Source organism: Scophthalmus maximus, chromosome 22, assembly GCF_022379125.1.
Source record: "Scophthalmus maximus strain ysfricsl-2021 chromosome 22, ASM2237912v1, whole genome shotgun sequence".
In the NCBI taxonomy this organism is placed as follows: Eukaryota; Metazoa; Chordata; class Actinopteri; order Pleuronectiformes; family Scophthalmidae; genus Scophthalmus; species Scophthalmus maximus.
In genome coordinates this window covers 6,693,347-6,714,381 of record NC_061536.1, presented here as the reverse complement: position 1 = coordinate 6,714,381, position 21,035 = coordinate 6,693,347, and the positions used below count along the sequence as shown (strand labels likewise).

The window sequence follows — 21,035 nt, the reverse complement described above, 5'->3', positions numbered from 1 at the left end:
TGAACAAGACAAGTGTATGGGAGTTCGGAGAGAAATAATAGTTGGTTGCAGCCCTAATACGACGCACAAGGATAATGTTCAGTAAAACATAGATCTCTTGATAAATGTTCACAGTGACTGTTTGTTTTCACCACATTTAACCACAAAGAGTACACTTTTAATTCGGTGAATCTGGGTTGATTTTCTTCTTTTTTTCTTCTTTCTGTCATTTAAACTCCTTGATAAGACACAATAAGATAATCCTATAGTCGTACATCGAAGGAATGTGCCATGCAAAATAAACAAGAAAATAGATACATTGTAAAATAATATATATAAGCAGTGTGAGTAGGATGTGTAACAGGATTGCACATCAGATATTGCAAGGAAGACAGTGAGTAAAACAATACTGAAAGTATTGAATTTTAATTGTCTGATTATCAGATTTTACACAAAACAACCTGTTGTTCTGAACATGCTGACAAAATGTTTTTGTTGTCTTGTGCTTTGGCATTATAATGACATCCAACAATTCCCCCACAACACACCCAAATGCACCATCGTTATTTAAAAAAAGTCTTTATTTTGAAATTACTGACAGGAAGTCTCAACATACAATCTGATTGGCTTGACACTGACTCAGTAATGAGCGTTTATGTGCCTCTTAGATCTTACTGGGTACCACACTCCCTTGACGCGCCGCTCCTAATCAAAGCCCTGACAAAGCCAATGTCCCCCTCGTGTTAGAGAGTTCAGGCCCTGCATGCTTGAGAGCAAACAGGGTGTTTCCCTCTTTGTTTCTCTGCTGATGGCCTGGCTGTCACAACACAAACCGTATCTCTAGTGTTGCTGAAAGGAAGAATGGTTCTTGAAAGGATTACATTTGGATTTAGGGGTAGGTAGACCCACTTGAGAAAAATAAAAATCATAACATTTAGGTCTGATTGTGCCTGATCTTAAATTATGTTTGATGATGGATCAGGCTGAAAGCAGTACAGTCCCCCCCAGTCTCCTTATAGTCAGTCTGAAGACGCCTTTAGCCCAAAGCCTCCTAATATTATCCTTTCAAAACAGTCAAATCATAACAGCCCCCTTACCTCTGCACTATACCGAAAATACTGACGGTCAAACATCAGCATGCAGAGCAGATAGTTATGTGGAGCAAAAACCACTAGGTGGCGCCCAGTCTCAATTTCTTCAGGGACCAAGCTCGATATGGACAGACGTTCAGTAAGAATTCATTGTCACCAACTTTCGCAGTTTGCATCCTATTATTTGTACTATTTTTTAGTTACCATGACAACTGAATATACGCATGGTGTATCACCACAAATAACCACTGCTCCTTATCAACGAAAAAAAAAATCTTCTGTTTGAATAGATAACAAAGCAGTTACGTTGCTACAGTTTATCTAACACATTACACATGTGTGAGGTTTTGTGGAGGACGAGTGATTTACCATAGCACAGTAATGTCGACTGAAGTTGATAGTTCCAAAAGGGGGGAAAAAAACAACTTTATTTCAAACGAATGGTACTTTACAAAAGCGAATCGCAGAGTGCTTTAGGAAAGAACAAGTAGTTAATTGGTCGGTTTAGCCTGTATCAGGGTCAAACTTGACATGTTGTAACTCAAGGATCTAATTTAATGCAAGGATGGATCTGTCATTAAGCGCGGAGTGCTACGACTCGTTGCCAACCGGCGACTTACACGATGACTCACACCAGCACACCTGGGCGACCGCATCACCGCGCAGCGGCTAGATCCATCTGCCGCTGGGTACCTACGCGCCGCGGGCCGCACAGCATCGTCGACTCGCTTCTGCTCGAGTGATCGGCGGACACGCACGCACCGTGACGGCCCATCGAGGTATCAGCATTCAATATTCAATATTCGTGTTCCCCCACGCACGCGCTGGTGGGATTGACCTCGTCGGTGTGCATGTGTCCGCTGAGGAGGAGGAGGAGGAGGAGGAGGAGCTAGCTCCAGACGCGGACTGCTGCCTGCGGAGTTGGCGGTAGCCCTTTTTCCGACTTGGGGTCGCTCGCACACGAGGACCTCGCGCTGCTTCCTCCACGGGGGGAGAGGGAAGGAGAAGCAAGGAGAAGACGCAACAGAGGTATCGCGTGTGCGACTATTGTGTCTCTTATTTGTGTCGCGCGCGCGCGCCGCTTAACGGCAGAGAGATGCCGCGCGCACTCCGCGTCGCCCGCATGTTAAAGTCACGTGTCACTGAAGTTAGCATGAACATCAGCGGCGGCGGCATCTGCACGCTGCATCCGTCCGCGCTAGCTAGCAGCCCCCCCGGAGCTAAACGACACGTTCCACTCCGCGTGGATCAATGCCAGTGTTGGTTAGGGACTGAATGTTAACGTGGCGAAACACGGTTTCATTAATGCCCCTCGCTTTATTTTCCCTTCTCTTCTAACAGTCTGCATTAGTCTGGAGCGGGTGAAGCTACCGACCGCCGGTAGGCGTTGATTTTGTGAGTCGGCTACAGGAGCGGCTGGGTTAGGGTGTTTTCTGAAAAGTCACACAGTTCCGACATTGACGCGGCGATGTCGACTGGTGTTGAGTGGGGGAGTGGGGGGGTCAGCCGACGTCGGGGGGGGGGGGTTGTGACCCACAACGTGTCCGCCGATCGACACTCGGGCTGCAGGTCGTGTCTGACGCGCGGGAGGAACCGGCGTTTTCTTCGTCGGCATCGCGAGCCGCAGCGTTTCAACGTCGGAGTGCGTCTCTTGTCCGGCCGCAGCCATGTTGGGCCGAGGTGTGCGCACCAGATGCGCCGCATGTTCCCGGCGGCTGTGTCCCCGGAGGAGATGCACAGAGGAGCGCGTGGCCTCTGTGCACTCGGGTCGCTCTGTCGTGTGCTCCGCGCTGAGAGGGACGGGGTCTTTGTAATGGTTAAGTAAAAGTCAGGTGATTACAATCCCCATAAAAGATCCTCGTGGCCAAAGGAAGATGCGGGGTGGTATATGAACGGAAAGAAAAGAAGTATTTGTTTTCAAAGCAGGTAGTGTTTACAGTGTCCACAACCCTCACTCCTGAACTAGTCCTCTGTTAACTAACGAATTGGAAGCATTGCATTTTAACCAAGACATTACAGACACTGTCAATGTGGTAAGTATTCAAACAAAATGTAAGATTTAGACATTTTTGTCTAATGATGAACAAACTATTATAAATGTGTTTCTGCTGCCAAAGCAGAGAGTAGTAGCTACTGTGTCTGATGAGGTGATTTAGACTAAAATGTATAATATTCAAATGTATTCATAATCATAGAAACCTCTGACAGTGTGTGTGTGTGATACTTTTTCTAATAAGACGCATGAGAAGTGTTTTTTAGATTTCTCCATGCTATTCTGAGCTGCAGCAGTCAAACCATCAACACTGTCAAACCTCATGCCGTTATCAAAAAAAAGTAAGCTATAATATTTATATATGTATTTATTTGATAAACTGCCCCACTGTTTGTGAGAAGCTTAGTTTTTAAACCAATGGTGACCTCTGGAGTCAAACACATCCTCATATCAGACGTAAACTCATTAAGCATTACTGGTGGGGAAAAAAAGAGTCAGGAAATTCAAGTCCACACCATCAGGTGGATTTTCTTTGTTCAAAGTCGTAACCTGTAGTCGTCCTGTGGCGTTGACCAACTTCTGTTGAGTAACACTGTAACAGTGTTTCCCATTAATCACCCAGAATCTGGCGGCTTGCCTTATAGTCTAGTTTCCCCCAACAGTTTCATAATCATCCAGAGATGTTTGACATTTCTCACAATAGCATAAAAGATCTCTGTTTTCAGCTGTAGCTTCATTGTGGAGCTGTGCACTGCTCTTTTTGCCCCGTTATCTCAATCCGTGGACTATCAAAACATCCATTAAGTTTTAATTGTCCTCTGCAGAATTCAGCATAAGATCAGTCAATATCGTATTCGTTCAGCTCATTGCCACGACAAGTGTACAGTTCTCACCTGCACTCGTTTTGCATCAGGTGCACATGACGGGGTACTGCGTTCATGTTCACAGGGAAATAATTTCCCCACGGACCGCAGCCGCCATTGATGGAATCAAAAGCTGTGGGGAACACTGATGATGATGGCGGCAAGCTGTCCAGCCCTAGAGGCAGCAAAGCAGCCGCGATTCATCTCTCTGTTTTTCCCATTCTAATGAATGTGATATCTCAACAACTCCTTGAGGGAATTTCTTCAAATTTGATACTAAATTTCACTTGGACTCGAGGAGAAACTGATGCCAAGTTCAGTGTCAAGTTACATAAGTTGTTTTTGCTTTGACTCAAAAATCCAAGCTAATTATGACAAAATTTCACACTGTGTACAATGTATAATAGGATAAAATGATGTTACATTTACACTTGACAGTTTATATCCAAAAGTCAATGGTCAACTTCATTGTCACATCATAATGGTATGTAAAAAAACAAGTCTCTGGCCAATATCTAACACCATATCTCATAACTGTATGCGCAGAAGTGGAGATTGTTATCATATTTCATGCAACCTGACTGGTTGGCACAGGCATATAACCTTGATTTCTAGTTATATTTTTGTTTGTTTATTCAAACAACTTCCTTAATTGTACAGCTCTTTCCACCAAAGACAGTACTGCCCTGCCAGTGCCACTCCCCCTGAACCGAGCCATCACAGTAAATGAGGAAGGATCTTTGGCGTCTGTGTTTTCAACATGATTAGATTGTACTTGTTAGGTGACATGCGGGTACCATTGACAATCTGAAACAGGATTACATACTCATACCTGAACTACTGAGATGTATAAAGCACTTCTGTGAGACTGCGTGTCCTTGTTTTTCTTACAGATTATCCAAGCAGAGAATTACTTCTTGGATTCAACAATGGCTATTTGAGACCGGCAGAGTCTAAGCCCTCCAGTGACGCCCACGCGCGCACACACACACACCCACACCCACACCAACCTTTCTCTTTTGCTTGGTCCACACCTTGGTCATCGCCTCTTCTCAGTTTCTGATTCTGCAAGGAAACGGTTGGTCTTATTGCCCACTCCACTGTCACTGTCCTTTTACCTCCTCTGAGGCTGAAGCCATCAATCAGGATGGTTGCAGATACAAGCTCGGCCTCTAAGGGCAGCGGTGTGCAGCTGAAGCAGGAGATTTCCCTCCTCCATGGGGTCTGTCTCATCGTGGGAAATATGATTGGCTCCGGCATCTTTATCTCACCTAAGGTAGGACACTCTGCTTTGTTAAACAAAATAATTTATTTGTCCTGACTTAAATTTATCTCCAGATCAACACAATGGAAATCGTTCCTAGCTCTTTTGGTTGCGTTTGTGAAATGCTATTTTTCTGACATTATTAAGTATTGCTTGAGTAATGTTAAGGGTTACTTTGCAGTTGTGGTCCCTTTAAGTATTCACACTTGGGTTGGGTGATTGGTTCCATTGTTTGATCCACACTACAGTTTAAGTTACAGCTCCAAAGGCTTTCACCTACACCCCGAAGCACCTTAGAGGACAAGAGAAAATACCGACATGCCCTTTAAAGCCTAATGCACTTTGCTGTTTTTTCTTTTTGTCATTTGATACTTTCTTGTTTATACAGTATGTTATATATGCAGATTGTTTTTACTGTAAGTATTCATAGTTAGAGTCTACGTTTGTTATCCTGCAGGGGGTTCTTCTATACACAGGCTCCTTTGGCATGTCCCTGGTGGTGTGGGCCATTGGAGGGATATTTTCTGTTTTTGGAGCGTTATGCTATGCTGAGCTGGGAACCACCATCCACAAATCTGGAGCTTCTTACGCCTACATCCTGGAAGCCTTTGGAGGCTTCTTAGCTTTTATTCGGTATGTAGTTGTTTTACTCTTCCTGTCTTTTAAAATAACATGCAAAAGAAACTCAGCACTTGCACATAAGGTTCTTTCTTTTGAGTCTGCCAAATATGAAGCTTAGTTTGGACCTGATCTTGTTATACCATTACCTTTGGGCCTGCAAGGATAAAGGCTTGAAGTGTCAAGTTATAATGTTGCAGGCAGTCTACTAACATCAGAGCATGCACTGGGTGTAATCATATCAACCATATTTAGTATTAAAAATAGAAAAGAGCCATTCGACCAAAAAGGCAGAAGTGCATCAGGTTGAACTTACTGAATGCTATATTTAGGCCTTACAATGATAAATGTGTGTCAATATCTCTGTAGACTGTGGACCTCATTGTTGATAGTAGAACCGGCCTGTCAGGCAGTGATAGCCTTGACCTTCTCCAACTACCTTGTCCAGCCTTTCTACCCAACCTGTCCAGCCCCCTACAACGCTGTCCGTCTCATTGCTGCTGCCATCATATGTAAGTCTTTACCTGTTCTAAACAGGCTGAACATGCTCCACTTAAGCTGTTGTTGCATCGATGTAATAGAGAAACACGATCACGTAAATGTGTTGATTTGTGTCGAATGCTTGGCACTGTTTTTTATTCATATTTCTATTATATATATGTATACATATATATAATTATTTGTCACAATCAGCAAATTTTTTTCGTCACAATCTTTTCTTCAGAATGGGAATGTAAACTCTTTTTACTTGGATTAACTGCTGGTTTCTCCCCCTCTGTCCCTGTCAGGTCTGTTGACCTGTGTGAACAGTATGAAGGTGAAATGGGGAGCTATTCTTCAGGTCGTCTCCACCGTGGCCAAGGTCCTGGCTCTTATCGTCATTATCATCACTGGCTTGATTAAGCTGGCACAAGGTATGGCACTTTATTACCGCTCCTCTGACATTACAAATATAATTACTGGGCTGAGGCATAACTGCAGCTTTTCTTTTGCAGCTTGTATGGATAACTCACGTTTTTTATTATTGGCCAATAGGTTAAAAATAGATATTAAATTAGGCTAGCTTCAAACACTGACGATATATACAGTATATAATACATTAACTATCTGTATTTCAATTATTTTCATACATTGATGAATTAAAATTTGTGTTTGGTTGGATTTTGTTAACTGACAACGAATTTGTCAATTAGTGGCATTTAGCAAGGACATGCATGAACTACCTGAAGGTCAGTTAACTTTTAGAGACTGTTGGGAATTTGCATGGCTAGGAGACCTGAATTCCATCGGGATGATGAAGGCAAAAACCTCAGCACTCCTTCTTGTGCTAATGTACCAACCCTTTGTTGGTGTAGGTTTCGACCAGAACTTCGAGGACTCGTTCAAAGGGTCCAAGCTGGACCCTGGCAACGTGGCCTTGGCCCTTTATTCGGCGCTCTACTCCTACTCGGGCTGGGACACGCTCAACTTCATCACAGAGGAAATCAAGAATCCAAGGAGGTTTGATATTTCTGAGAATTTTCTGTGAGCTGGAATGTTTTTCATTCCTGATGGACTTTCCCTTACTTACCTATGGCAAATCTGTGATTGCCTAAATCTTAAAACTCTGAAATCTTCCTGGTGAATTTCTCAAGTCATCAACCCTTCATCTCACGGAGTAGTTACAATTTTTGCATGGTAGCTACATCAGAGTGCTTTACATGAACGTAAACCTCTTTCTCATTTGCCGTTGTAGGAATCTCCCCTTGTCCATCGCTATTTCCATGCCTATTGTCACGGTGATCTACATCTTGACCAACGTAGCTTATTACGTCGTCATGGATGCAGACCAGGTGCTCAGCAGTGAAGCTGTTGCCGTGGTGAGTGTCTGGAGATCATTAACTTTGTGCAGTCTTCTTGTGTACTAAGGAGGCTGTAAATAAGCAGTCACCCACTCAGCAGTCTGACTGTGTGCATGCTGTACTAATATCTGCGAATGAAACCTATTAGTACATCACAGGACAACATCTGCTCAGTCTCACAGCGGCAGCAGGTTTTCATCTTTCCCTTTTGTCTTCTGCTGTTGACTCTTTCATTCTGGCTGAATGCCTCTGGCACTAGTATCTGGTTCACTACTGCCTCTTCCCCTTTGGTTATTGGTTACAGGATGAGTCGCAATGATGACAGGAACCTTATTTAGCTAAAGAGGTTAGCGCCCCTCACAGGAACATGGGGAAGTTGATGATGTAATTAGTGCACTGGCTGAGGAAGAGTTGCACTCAGGCTTGTTGTCAATGGCATTTGATTATCTTTTTATTTGAGTATTCAATATCTAATGGTTCCTTTATGTCCTGACAGTCAACAAGCTGTCAGCTCTGTGCTCTATTGAATCAAAGCCGAGAGATACAGCAAATATTTTGTTCCCGTGACTACATTTGTCATATTTTGTGGAGTGAAGATGTCAAACCTCGTCACTCAAATTTAAAGACAGATAGTTTCCAAATGGTGCTATTTGCAGTGTGATTACTGTTTTTTTTCTTCTCATAGAATTAAATAGATTTTCCATCACAAGAAACAATCTAATCCCTGTTTAGGAAACAGGGATTATATAAAATTTATATAAATTCAATATATTTCCTTAATTCAAATCTGTAGAAAATGAAATGTGAGTGAACTTTGAAAAAGACCTACACTGACCTTTATGGTCATAAATGTCACCACCAGACCACGAGCAGGGAACACATGGGGATGTTTAAATACTGAGATCCGCAACTTTGTTAATAGTTTAACATTTCTATGGTCAATAGGTCTATCATTTAGCTACTGTTGGCCTCGCATCAGTGATGTAGGTACGAGTCACATTTCTTTGCTCATCATTTTTGATATACATTCCTAAATAAATTCTTATTTTGACTTAACTTGAAATTATTATCCTGTCTTATCTATTTAAACATGTATCACCAGTCTATAGTGTTATCAGTAATTTTTGAACAGATTAAACACTAAGGGGCCATTGATCTCACCAGTAAATGAATCTGAGCGGTCAACAATCCAATGTCTCCACAGACGTTTGCAGATGAGGCCCTGGGCTGGGCTCGCTGGCTCATCCCTCTATCTGTGGCCATTTCCTGCTACGGAGGCCTCAACTCCTCCATCATCGCTGCCTCCAGGTCCGTAAACTAATCCGACCTATTTCAGCTTTCCTTCTTCTCAAGTCTATATATTTTACTCATTATTTGTTCAAAGCCTATTTCTGCCAGTATTGTTTTGAATGTTAAAATGTCTGAGACGTCGGTAACATGCTGATCTGTTTTCACCCTTGCACGATTTGTTTTTCTCCTGCAGGTTGTTTTTTGTTGGTTCCAGAGAAGGCCACCTACCCAATGTCCTGTGCATGATCCACATTAAGCGTTTCACTCCAATTCCTGCCCTGCTTTTCAATGTGAGTGTCACATATTTAAATGGATTTTGAAAATGAAGCTGTATTTGATTGTTGTGGTGTCTTGGATGCATGCTTATTTTATCTTTTTGTATGCGTCTGGTCTTCTCTTTCCAGGGTGCCATGTCTCTGTTGTATCTCTCTGTGCCTGACGTTTTCCAGTTGATCAACTACTTCAGCTTCAACTACTGGCTGTTTATCGGCCTCTCGATAGCGAGCCTCATCTACCTTCGCTTCAAGGCTCCTGATCTGCACCGACCTGTTAAGGTAGCGAAATGGATGCAGCATGTGAGCGCTGATGTGCATTTTAAGCAGGGACTCTGCCTCCCAGGCAGACGTGGCTTTTGCTCCACATCAGTGTGGTATGAAACATGCTGAGACATGAAGGTCCAGACAGGTTACCGCTGTGAACATTTATGACGCTTGATGTTTTTCTAAGTAACATTTCTGTGATAACAGTTGAAGAACGGTTGTTTTGACATTCATCATTGTTGTTGTGTCCATGAAAAACTTGAAAATACAAAGCATAGTTTGCTGAGCATCATCCAGGTCTTATCATTATTTAACATTCAAAGAATTGAACCGTTTTTGTTTTCAACAAGTTTGTCATCTTTGTAGGATGACAAATCCCCATCACTTTAATTCTTTTCAGTTTCTTTTTTCTTCTCTCCTAGAAGAAAGGCTTTATATATCTCTGTATGTAATTGTGGTCTTTGCGTCCTGCACTGACACCTTGAGTCACCTAAGGAAGAGTTCCTCTTTAGTTGTTTTAAAAAAAAACAAAAAACATTTCTCATTCCTTCCCCAAAGATGAACCTGCTTTTAAAGTCATTGAGATATGTTCCTTTTGATATCTCAACACAAAATCAGAATTCGCTGGAGCTGCTCAGCATTTATACACATGCCACAGAGCGTGACTAGATGTTTACTTCTCAATTTTACCATGCATTGCAGCCGTGTGGAACCTTCTACATGCATTTAGTTTCTCCAATTATTCATTCAGGCTTTTCCTTATAATTTGTGAACCTTCTGGTTATCCAATACGCTGTTTTCAGACATGAACTCTGGACAATGTTGTCATAATTGTGTCCGGATATTTTCCATAGTTTGCCTTTTACATATGGCGAATGCAGCAGGAGATTGTCAGACTCAGACATGCTCACAACAGCAAGAAAATGTCCGGAACAATGTGGCGTTGGGTTATATCATTCAAGAGCCAATACATTAGGATATTCTGCTGCAGAAAGCGGTGCTTTTTTTTTTTAAAGGCATCAACGTGCTCACTCACTCTGAATTTTCCTGCTGCATTCTCCCATGGGCTCACTCTGACATTTTCTGGAAATTTTACTGCGGGGCTGGCAGCAAAAGTTAGAGAAACAAATCTCGACACAAGGGAAAATATAATACACATACGATGTCATTCAAGATACCTGATTGGCTAAAGGTGCCTTATGATTAATAATCTCAGACCTCATTCAATCTTTAGTTTCGAGGTTGTTTCTCATTATATTAAAGTGAATCATGGAATTATTCATCAGAAGGGTTGTTTTACACTAATAATATTTGTATACATTTATGTAATTAAATCTTTCTACTTTTTTCCCCCCACAACCTTCTTTTCGACCTTCTTTTTTCTCATTTTGGCCTCATCATCACCCTCTTCCTCCTGACTCCGCTCCCGCAGCTGTCTCTGTTCTTCCCAATCGTTTACTGCTTGTGCAGCGTATTCCTGGTGGTGGTGCCTCTCTACAGCGACACCATCAATTCTCTGGTGGGAATTGCAGTGGCGCTGTCCGGAGCACCAGTCTACTACTTCTGCATCTACTTGCCACCCAGCTCAAGACCAGCCTTCGTCGGAGAAGCACTTGGTAAGATAAATGGTTTTGTGAGCATAGTGGTCATGTTTGTTGAGCGGAAAACAAATCAGTTCTGATGATCTTTGACGGCGCAACTTTTGAAGAGTATTTTAATTTGTTGGAACCTTTTCATTTTTAAATGCAGGTTCATATTTTAGAATTCATGCACCTTAAACAATTTATACAGAGACCCATGGTACCAACATGTCTGATTTTCAATTGGTTTTAATTCTATCACTTAATGTACAGACCGTATTTTAGGAACCAGGCCATGTATAAGTAACATAAACATGACCCATAACCTCTCTACAAGTGGCCCTTGAGGGAGGAAGTTAATTTTTGTTTGATGTTATGAAAGGTTGAGTATGTGTTTGAAAGGCGTTTCTCTTCTGTCAACATTAATCTACATAAAAAACTTTTTTCTCAAAGATAGTTTGATTTTATGTAGTCACTTAAAGGCTGACATATATATACATTGATACAGATTACAGGACAGCATGTCCGCCTGTCAAAACTATCGGTCTAACTTGAATTAAAATTCCTGGGTGATAGAAAAGGACGCCGGACTGCCTATACTATACATAGCACAGTACAGCACAAAGTTATTGTTTAAGTAAGCACAATAGGTTTCTGTGTTGAATGAATGTGGCTGTGTGGTGTTATTATGGATAACCTTTTTTTAAAGTAGCTTACGATTCTTAAGTCGCATATACACCAGCTACTGTAGATGTATGTAAAATTGTTTCTTAGTGATTGAGATTAGTGGTTTAAAGTTCACCCTACTCCTGTGTAAACTCCACATACTGTAAAGGGATCTGTAGTGCAAAGAAATGCAGTTGAACAGCTAGTGTGAAACCTCTAGTCGAGGAATCCTGCCTCGCAATTCTATTAAACTTATGCTTAAACATTAGTTGACTGTATTTTGTCCCTTTTTTCCAAGATGACTTTATTCATTTCCCCTCCTCTGTCACTGCAGATAAGCTCTCTATCACCACCCAGAAACTGTGCATGTGTTGTGCGCCGTCGTCCGACATTGATCTGGACAACATCGACCCGGAAAAGATCGAGTGACGGAGCGACAAAGGACTCTGAAGCACTGTACAGAGCGATGCGATGCCAATGAATGGAAGACGAAGAAGCTGCAGACAATCAGGATGTGGATGTAAGGCCTGATTTGATTGAAGGAGAAACCTGGGCAGATTAGTTCCACACACACTTCAATTCCTCCTTTTTCAAACATGAGCTGTAGGAATAACGGAGCAGGACTGTATACTTGGAATGAATTCAAGTTTCGTTTGTCATGACACTCCAACAAATAGCACTGTACAGATTCACTCACTCAACTGGACATTCATGTGTTGGTATATGATTCAGTGTTGGTTCTGCGATTCCCTCCTCACATGCCAACACACACACACACACACACACACACACACACACACACTTCATGGGTGACATTGAAACACGTTGAAATTAAAAACCCAGTCTAAGTCGACTGAGGGGATTTAGTCATTAACAGGAGCTGGTTACGGACAATACACAGGTGGTGAAAAATTTTAGGTACATGCCATACATGTGTTCTATCATGTGTGTCACGTTAACGGAGCTTGTGACCCCTTGCCTATGCTTACAAATGCCCGTGGGTCATTTTTGCCTCTAATTTTTTTCGGGGCCAGAACTTCACATAATTACTCAAACAAAAAATACTTGATTGGGAAAATTTTAGAAAAAGGAATGTAGGTAAGAGTTCCATTTGCTCGTCACCCCTCAGTCACGGAAACCACAAATACTGAAAGGTTCGGTCCTCAATGAGTTGGTTTTGATGGGTCAACAGATCTGTTATTTACCAGCATGTGGTGCTCACAAATGTTAGGAGTTTATGGTGTAAGACGATGGTATGATGGCCAGAAAGTGAATTTAAAAGGTATACTGAATGGTGACGATTTTTCACATTTTCTTTTTTGTTGTACAACTTGTTTAGAGGAACTGAAGGACCTAACCTACCGGTGCCGAGGTTTTGTAAGAATAACCCAAGAAAGAGATTCGATCCCAAAGTGCTGTTACTTCTTGCTGTTTGATTAATCATGTAAAGTGCCTGTTGACTCGTGGTTTAGTCATGTAGGTGTAGTTTAACATTATCATAAACCTGGGGCCACATTCATCCCACCTGTTGTTCTTAAGTAATCAAGTGAAACATTTTCTTCTTTCAGCAAAATCCTTTTGTTTGCATCGTCAGGGCTAAATTTGATTTCTGGCGCTTCCTAGTCTTAATTGATATTAACTTCCATCGACAAGCAGCAATTGAAAGCTAATCTACAATTTGTGTTTTTGTTCATGTCACCTCATTGTCTTATTTTCATTTGATACAAACACACACTGGTAGAAGGAATTTATCTCAAGTGTTACTGATAACACTTATGTTTTAAGCTCATATGTACTGCTGTGACTCTTTCTAGATTTAGCAGATGTACCTGATAAAGACTCCTCTGGGCTGTGATTAGTTGTTTTTTTGGTAGATACAAACCTCAGGATCGACTCTTCTATTATGTACACACCTTTGCTGATTTTATTATCTTCTTCTTACTCACGCTCGTCTTAAGAGTTTTATCACAGGTAGGATATGTAATGTCTAAATCACCAATGTGCACCATTAGTTCCATTTGTTCAGTGGACAACCAAAGGTGTCAACCAGGCAGATCGTCGGACCATCGCACTGAGTCTGTAGCAAAGTGTGTAGAGACGAGCTGAACGTTGGTGTTGTCCTTTAATCCTTGTTGACTGTATGTGCCTTCTGTGAATGTGGTCCGGCCCAAGACCTGGTCTATTTTTTTGATATCGTCATGTAACTCTGTGGAGCACAGTCTCGTTGACTCTTATGCTGCTGTAGGGTTTGTATCAAAGGTTCTTCAGGTTTTCATTTGTTTCTTTCAGTCAATGTGGCTTCACCAGCCAGATGTTGTCGTTGAGCTCAGTTTACTGTCTGCTGGAAATGATCAGGGCTCGGCTTGAACTATATTTCGTGTCTCGTCACAAGCACTTCTTAAACACCAGCCAACAGAAGAACACGTTTGTTTAATGTTGTTTTCTCTGGGGTTAACAATTAAACCAAACTAGCCAGTTGTGTGTGTTATGTGCCATATCACTGCAGTAAAGAATATTGTCAATCTGTTTCCATACATTGTCATGTTGTGAACTGTTATATACTCAGAAAACACAGGATGTGAATGATGCAGTATAACCTATTTTGTTGTTTCTTTAGGTACCAACTTTGTGTTTTCTGGTTAAGATGTGTTTTGTGTATTTGTAGATTTGTATCACAAGCGCTTGCTTTGTTCACTGTTTTTATTTATTATATTCTGAGAGCCCGAATGGTGATTAGCTTCGTGGTTCTGGAAGTCTTGTTTGCCCACACCGAGTCAGGGGTATGTTTTGTTTTTATGAAAATAAAGGCAAGTACAGAATTTGCATTGTAAACACTAGTGACTTTGACTTTATCCACCATCATCTGTCTGAACTTAACACAAATGTCTCCAAGCTGTTTGTATAGTGCAGCTGACGCACACTAGATGTCATGGTCTCCTAATCTGCAGCTTGAGGATCCGTCACTGTTCACTTGGCTGCAGATAGCTTAAAAAAAAAAAAAAGTCGCTCAACCTGTTGGACCACAGGCAACTTTTGCAATATGTTTTTATGATGACAAATGCTTGTCAGAACTCTTTTAATTGTTTCTTTGTATAAACACTTAAAATGCAAAAATATTCCCCCTGAAAGTGGATGCACCAGCAGATCAATGTAGCAAATATTTTCAATGAGATTCATGGACGTTTTTAAATGCAATGAGTCAGTTCTGTAAATCTTAATAGTTTCCTGACCAGAATGTTGCAGCAGAGAATTCCTCTTCATTATTGATAATACCTGGCATGTTTTACATTTAAAGCCCATTCTGTTTTTGTAGAAATCCTAAAACGATGCTGAAAGAAAATTGATGTTCAGATTCGTGCCAACAAACATTGATATTCAGTTTGTCAGCAGGTACATCTGTGAGAGCAGGTATGGTAAGATTAAGAGTTGGAATAAAATGCAACAAATTTCCATTAGAATACTGAATCGTTTGAGTGTCAACTCCATGCACACAGTCTTACTGTCTCACCTTCCAACCCCTCAGGTGGCTGGCAGAGCCCCACCTCCTGTCCACCCACCTTGCCTCCCCCCTCGGAGGCTAAGTGCAGTGGCATCACATTTCACCAGGGCGAGCACTCAGTGGCTTCAGATGCTGCCCATCGATAGGCGCTCTTACCTGGGGAGAAGAGGTCTGACTCTGTCCCTACCCAGAACTGAGGGAGTTGGGTTCCACTCACTCATACATAAAAGATCAAGCGGTGGAGGGAGGGGGAGTAGTCGAGCACCGCAACAGCTAAAGTAACAGCTCTCTCCCACAGAGCAGAGGACAGGCCCCAGTCGAAGTGAAGTGTTCTCTTCTAAAAGGTCCAGGCTGTGAGGGAGTGTTCTCAGCACCACCGATGCCCCGTCAGGAGCTTCTGGCCTGGGGATGGACAGAGGAACTGAAGTGCTGCTCTTCGATGGGTGAGTGGCCGCGACACGCTGGCACCTGCTCGGCACCATGGAGCTGCATCGACGCCTGAACTGGATACGAAACCGACCCTGGAGGCCCCATGTCCACCGCCGGGAGTTCAAGCGTAAGTGCGGCAGTTTATATTTATCAGGTGGAACTAAATTGCAGAGCATTGCACTTGTATTAGTTGCTCATTTATTTTTCCCCATCCTCGTATTTTTGCGCTCCATTCCTTTTCGAGTCAAGCTTTTAATTGTCTAAAGTGACGCGGTGAACCTGAGAGGCTCAGTGAAGTCATCGCTGTTCTGTCAAGTGACACATTAGTGACTCCTACAGACTGTGCTGAGAAAATCCTCATGTGCTTCATGCTGCAGAAAAACTGCTGTTTGAGACAAAAGGTTTCAACAACTACAACTTCTATCCCCTGCCCCAAATCCTGTCTGGAGAATTTCATTCCCCCCCTGGAAATCAATAAAATGTCTCGTAATGCGTCTACTGCACAAAGAAGAAGAGCTCCGTGCTCGGTTGTTGGAGTGGTTATGACGAGGAAATTACTTGAAAGTCCGATGATTCTGAGAGAACATCCTGCGTAAGAATTCAATTGGTTCTGGAAAGTATTTTGACCAATGTTGTTTCATGAAGGTAGGGGAACAAAATCAATTTCACAGGTGTCTAGACATGATGGCAGAATGAGGTCAAATTGACTAGATTAATTAACTAACTAGATCTGTAGCTTTAACGTACTGTATAGTGTATACCGAAGCCTCTGAAAATGCTACCTAACTGACCATTAATTCAATTCGGCGTAATCCTTCAACAGTGTCCTGAGAAAATACTCACAACTAATCTTGTTGATTTTCCTGCAGTCGTTTCATGTTTCCCATCCAGCAGCGACACTTTTAAATCTGCACTTTAAGGAGGATGCACTGAGTTGAAGGTTATCGATTATCTCTTCAGGAGCAAGTCGACTGCTTAGTCGAGTATTTATTAATTTGAGGACGCAGGCACTGCCAAGTCAGCGAAGACATAGTGACTGCATTCTATGTTTTTGCATCAATTCTGGACACAAACACTAAGCAGAGCAGATTGGTGAACAGTATCACAGTTACCATCAAACTAAGCTTCCGTAAGCTTTTTCCACAGTCGAATTGGGGCCAAACAGGAGGTCGATAAAAAGCTGCAGTTGAAAATCCTCCTGATAACAGGACTCTTAATAACCTTAGTGGCGCTTTGACCAGCTAACAGGAAAAAATAGTGTTCCCTCTTGCTGGTTTCCTCTGTCTTTTATGCCCCGGTGGACAGTGTGAGGTTTATATTTACTGGCCCTCATGAAGACTGTTGTCATGTTTGTACAGATAAATTGAATTTGCTGATGCAGATTATCTAGTGAGGTATCAGTCTATATCAATAATGTTGAGTGTGTCTGTTTGCGGATTCTCTCTATTAGTTGCAAGAAATTATGTTTTTGATTAAACTGCTGATGGTTCCAGACCATGTATTCTTACTCACTTATTTCTGAAGTTTCAAATTCTGAATCATCTGATGACTTGTATGCATGTCATGCATGTATCAAGTTGGCAGCGACCCTAATTTAGCGACCCGAATTTAGAAAGTTATTCACATATACAAGTATCTTTCAGAGATGAGTCACTTAGAAATGAGACTTAGGCTCTATTAATGCATCATTTCAAATGAGAGAACTTCATATCATCATGCCTGTTTTATTGATCATGATCTTTGGTTTTCGAGACCAACGCCTTACCACTTGGCCACCATGCCCACATACAGTAATATAATAATATTTTCATCCTGACTAAACCTTTGTGTTGCCAGTAATGACCAGCAGGGGGCCTCCATAGGTTGATAATATCATTTTGTGTTTTTTCCTTTCTGCTACACTACACTGTATAAACGTGCTCTATGTTCCGTTGAGCTCAGAGGGAAGTGAAGCAACATCACAACAGCAATTTACAATGTTCTAGTGTGGCTAAGATGATGGGGGTGTTTCGTCCTCCTCTGAAGATATTAATATATATTTTTCCTGTTTCTGACGGATTGCAAGATGCTACTCAGATCATTGTCCAGCTGATTCCGTTAAAACATACAGCGGCTGAAAAAGAGGAGCGCTCACTTTCGTCTGATTAGATGCACAAACTCTCTCTCTCTCTCTCTAAGAATGGGTAATTACATGAAGCACTTTTATCAGATTGAGTTGCTGGGTTTCTGTGACCTGCTGCACTCGATGCACGTTTCTCTTCTCCTTCACTCTGTTGTTGTCTGCGCCTCTCTGTCCCTCACCTCTGCCCTCCTCGCATTTGCTTTATTGCATTCTCTCTTTCTCGTGTCTACTCGGGCCTCTTTCCTCACTTATCGTCTTTCCGCCCTGTGACCTCCCCCCTCTCTCCCACTCCCCTTATTATTTCTCCCCTCCCTCCCTTCAGATCTTCATTATCCACTTCCCTCCTTGCTCCCCACCTCCTCTCCTCTCTTCTCCCCTCTTCATTGCTCCAGTCAGATTTGTAATGGTGCTCTCGCTCTGCTAATCTTCCCACTCCATAGCAACGCGCCTCCTCACTACTGTAGCCTCTGCTGCCACTGATGCAGGAGGCAGTGTTGGGATGTAAAACTACATCAGAGGAGATTACATATTGCCTCGGCTCATTTTTTCCATTCGTCAGCTTTAGCTGGAAATGATTTCCCCCACATCGTTCGCCCATACTACCTTCCCCTCTTTCTTTTAATTTCTGTCACACGCTTATTTTTCTCTTCTTCTTCTTCTTTCTCTGCTGCTTACCTACACGTTTCTACATCCCCTCCCTCTTCGCCAGAAAACAATTCAATTCACAAGCTTTCAGGGCACGTGTGATGGAAGAATCATGTCAACCCTTTCTCTGTAATTTCACGCTGTAAATTCAACAAGCAAGGCTGCTGCGTGGGCAGCTTATGAACACAGAGAACAACTAATGGAAAGAGAGAGAATGGGAGAGAGAACAAAATACATTTCTGCCTGCATTTCCCAGAGAAGGAGGGCACGCGTTGTTTGTATTTATTACTGCTGTAGCTCCCATTTGTGTTTGACAGCACATCTTCCATAGATATGCCAGTACAGTACTTTCAGTAATTGATCACAATACTTATACACCTAAATGCTAACTCCTGTTACAATTGTGATATACTCTATGTATGAAAATAGTATAGGTAGTCAGTTCATCCAAATTACATTTGTCTCAGCATGACCATTGGGTCTTTTGCTCAAACGCTGAGATTTATGCTCCCCAAGCAATACAATAAAGTTAGTTTGATGAGTTTGATGATAATTCTCTTGTAGGTTTGTCAATACAGGTGACCCGTTCCACATACACATAGTTAAGCATTCTATTACATAAACACACGCACAAAAATAATGATAATAGCAATTTTAGAATAATAAAATGAGCCTACTTGATGCTTTCCAATGAGATGTCAGAGCAGCAACACAACTTGGATCAAACACTATTTCCATCCAAATGTTGTGCAAATTTTAACCAAACGTTCCGGAAAATCTGAAAAAATAAATGTATTAATCTGATTTTCCATCCTCGTCTGTTACGGCTGCAACTAATCAAGGATAAGCAGATTAAGCGCGTCAAGATAATTGATTTGTCGGAGCCAATGGTCACGTCAGGTCCCATTAAACCACTGCAGAAGAAGAGGGGGCAACGACAAGGCATAATTAACAGAGCACCAGTTCAAACTCTAACGATAGAAAATGATTTATGCACAAAGTCTGTTATTGTTTTTTGTTTTTATTGATACACTTTTTTAAACTAAAGTCAACTCAATATTGAGACTGCTCGGAATAAATTCCTCACAACACCAAGACGGAGGCTGAACTCTGACCTCTCTGTACGATGAAACCAAAAGAATTGATGAAATGTTGTTATTCAGAGGCAATGAAAGTAAAGGGTGACCTTGTCCACCGCCTGTCGTGTTCTGAAAGCCTCGCTCACGATGACTCAGTGTACAACGTTTGAAAGAAAAAACATATTAGAAGCTACTTTGTGATTGGAAGACACAACATAGTCAATGCTGGGGGGGGGGGGGGGGGGTTAAATGTCTCACTGCAGCAGGATGAATCTGTTTAAGGAAAAGTCCACGTCACAAAATCAGATATTCTGTGAAAGTATTTGATCCATTGTCCTGATTCTTTTTCTCGACAGCCTTTGGCATTGTCTCATGCCTCTCTCAAAGGAGGCCCAGGCTCTCTTCTCAGGATTTATAGTCTAGGTGCTAGATTCTGATGGGTTTTCAGAGATGCTGCTGTCAAAGACTCGCCACACTCACTGCATAGAGACAACAACAAATCTTTTCAGTCGGACACAAAAAGAAAAAAGTTTGTTGCTGAATAGTATAAAGCTGACTGGTCAAACTTTATGCCAGTTTCAGGGTCTCGAGGCCAAAGCTGGGCGATTTTTGGCATCCTCTGAGTATAAAGCAACACTGGCTCATGAGCTCATGGTTCCCATGTCACTGGGTTTGGACCGGACTGCCAGTTCCTCCTTTGTGCTTCTCAGTAGAACTCCTGGGTTTTCATGGAGGGCAGGATGTGCCTTTATTGAGTGTCGATTCCCCACAGAAGGATGCCAGACTAAGATGAGTGTGTGTGTGTGCGTGCGTGCGTGCGTGCGTGCGTGCGTGCGTGCGTGCGTGCGTGCGTGCGTGCGTGCGTGCGTGCGTGCGTGCGTGCGTGCGTGCGTGTGTGTGTGTGTGTGTGTGGCCTCGGTTAAACCCATGCTGGCTCCACTGATGAGAAGAAACATTCAAATGCTGATGAACCCGAATGAAGGCCTCGATTCAACTCTCCGGTGTTGTGGGAGCGTCTCTGTTTCTCTCTCACTCAGCTAAAGTATATTCCTTTTTTATCATTTATTATGACAATCATATTTGTTGTGACCAATAGGCCAAGTTGTCAAACCTTAATAGTTTTTAAACTTGAATAATTCGAAAACTACTGAACACTTGCATTGAATGCTTGGTCAGATTCATTTGTTTTCAATTTCTGATCAAAATGTCCTTATTTTATTCATGCATCAGCAGAGCATACAGACCGCGAACGTGGTGTTTATTTATACTGGATCCAGAAATGTTTAGGCTTAACCCTAGAAGTCAAGACATCTCATTATCTGCTGCTAAAGTTAATTGTCCCATGTCATTGAAAAAAAATTAATCTTTACATTAATCAGTGTGAGGTGCATTGAGATAGGTCATTTTTTCTGTTTAATCGCACTGTATGTTTTAAAACATTTTAATGGTACCCAGCATTACCGACAGCCATCATCAGCATATCGCATATATATTCCTCTGTTTTTATCTGAGCATGATATCTCATTGATCTATGTAA

At 42.1% G+C, this 21,035-nt stretch overlaps 1 protein-coding gene across 5 annotated transcripts; it reads left to right on the top strand.

Moving 5' to 3' along the window:
- The first annotated feature begins 1,610 nt into the window (after positions 1–1,610).
- On the top strand, positions 1,611–14,556 carry si:dkeyp-120h9.1 (Y+L amino acid transporter 2-like). Of its 5 annotated transcripts, none has more exons than XM_035620679.2 (12): positions 1,611–1,849; positions 4,820–5,202; positions 5,648–5,823; positions 6,178–6,320; positions 6,597–6,722; positions 7,164–7,308; positions 7,544–7,667; positions 8,854–8,957; positions 9,133–9,229; positions 9,344–9,493; positions 10,911–11,094; positions 12,059–14,556. In XM_035620679.2, the coding sequence occupies exons 2-12, from the start codon at positions 5,074–5,076 to the stop codon at positions 12,151–12,153; spliced, it is 1,473 nt and encodes a 490-aa protein (XP_035476572.1). In that variant the 5' UTR covers positions 1,611–1,849; positions 4,820–5,073; the 3' UTR covers positions 12,154–14,556. The 5 variants fall into 5 exon arrangements, with proteins under 5 accessions (XP_035476572.1, XP_035476569.1, XP_035476573.1 ...); XM_035620676.2 differs by lacking the exon at positions 1,611–1,849 and adding an exon at positions 1,876–2,099; XM_035620680.2 differs by lacking the exon at positions 1,611–1,849 and adding an exon at positions 2,586–2,996.
- Positions 14,557–21,035: the final 6,479 nt, after the last annotated feature.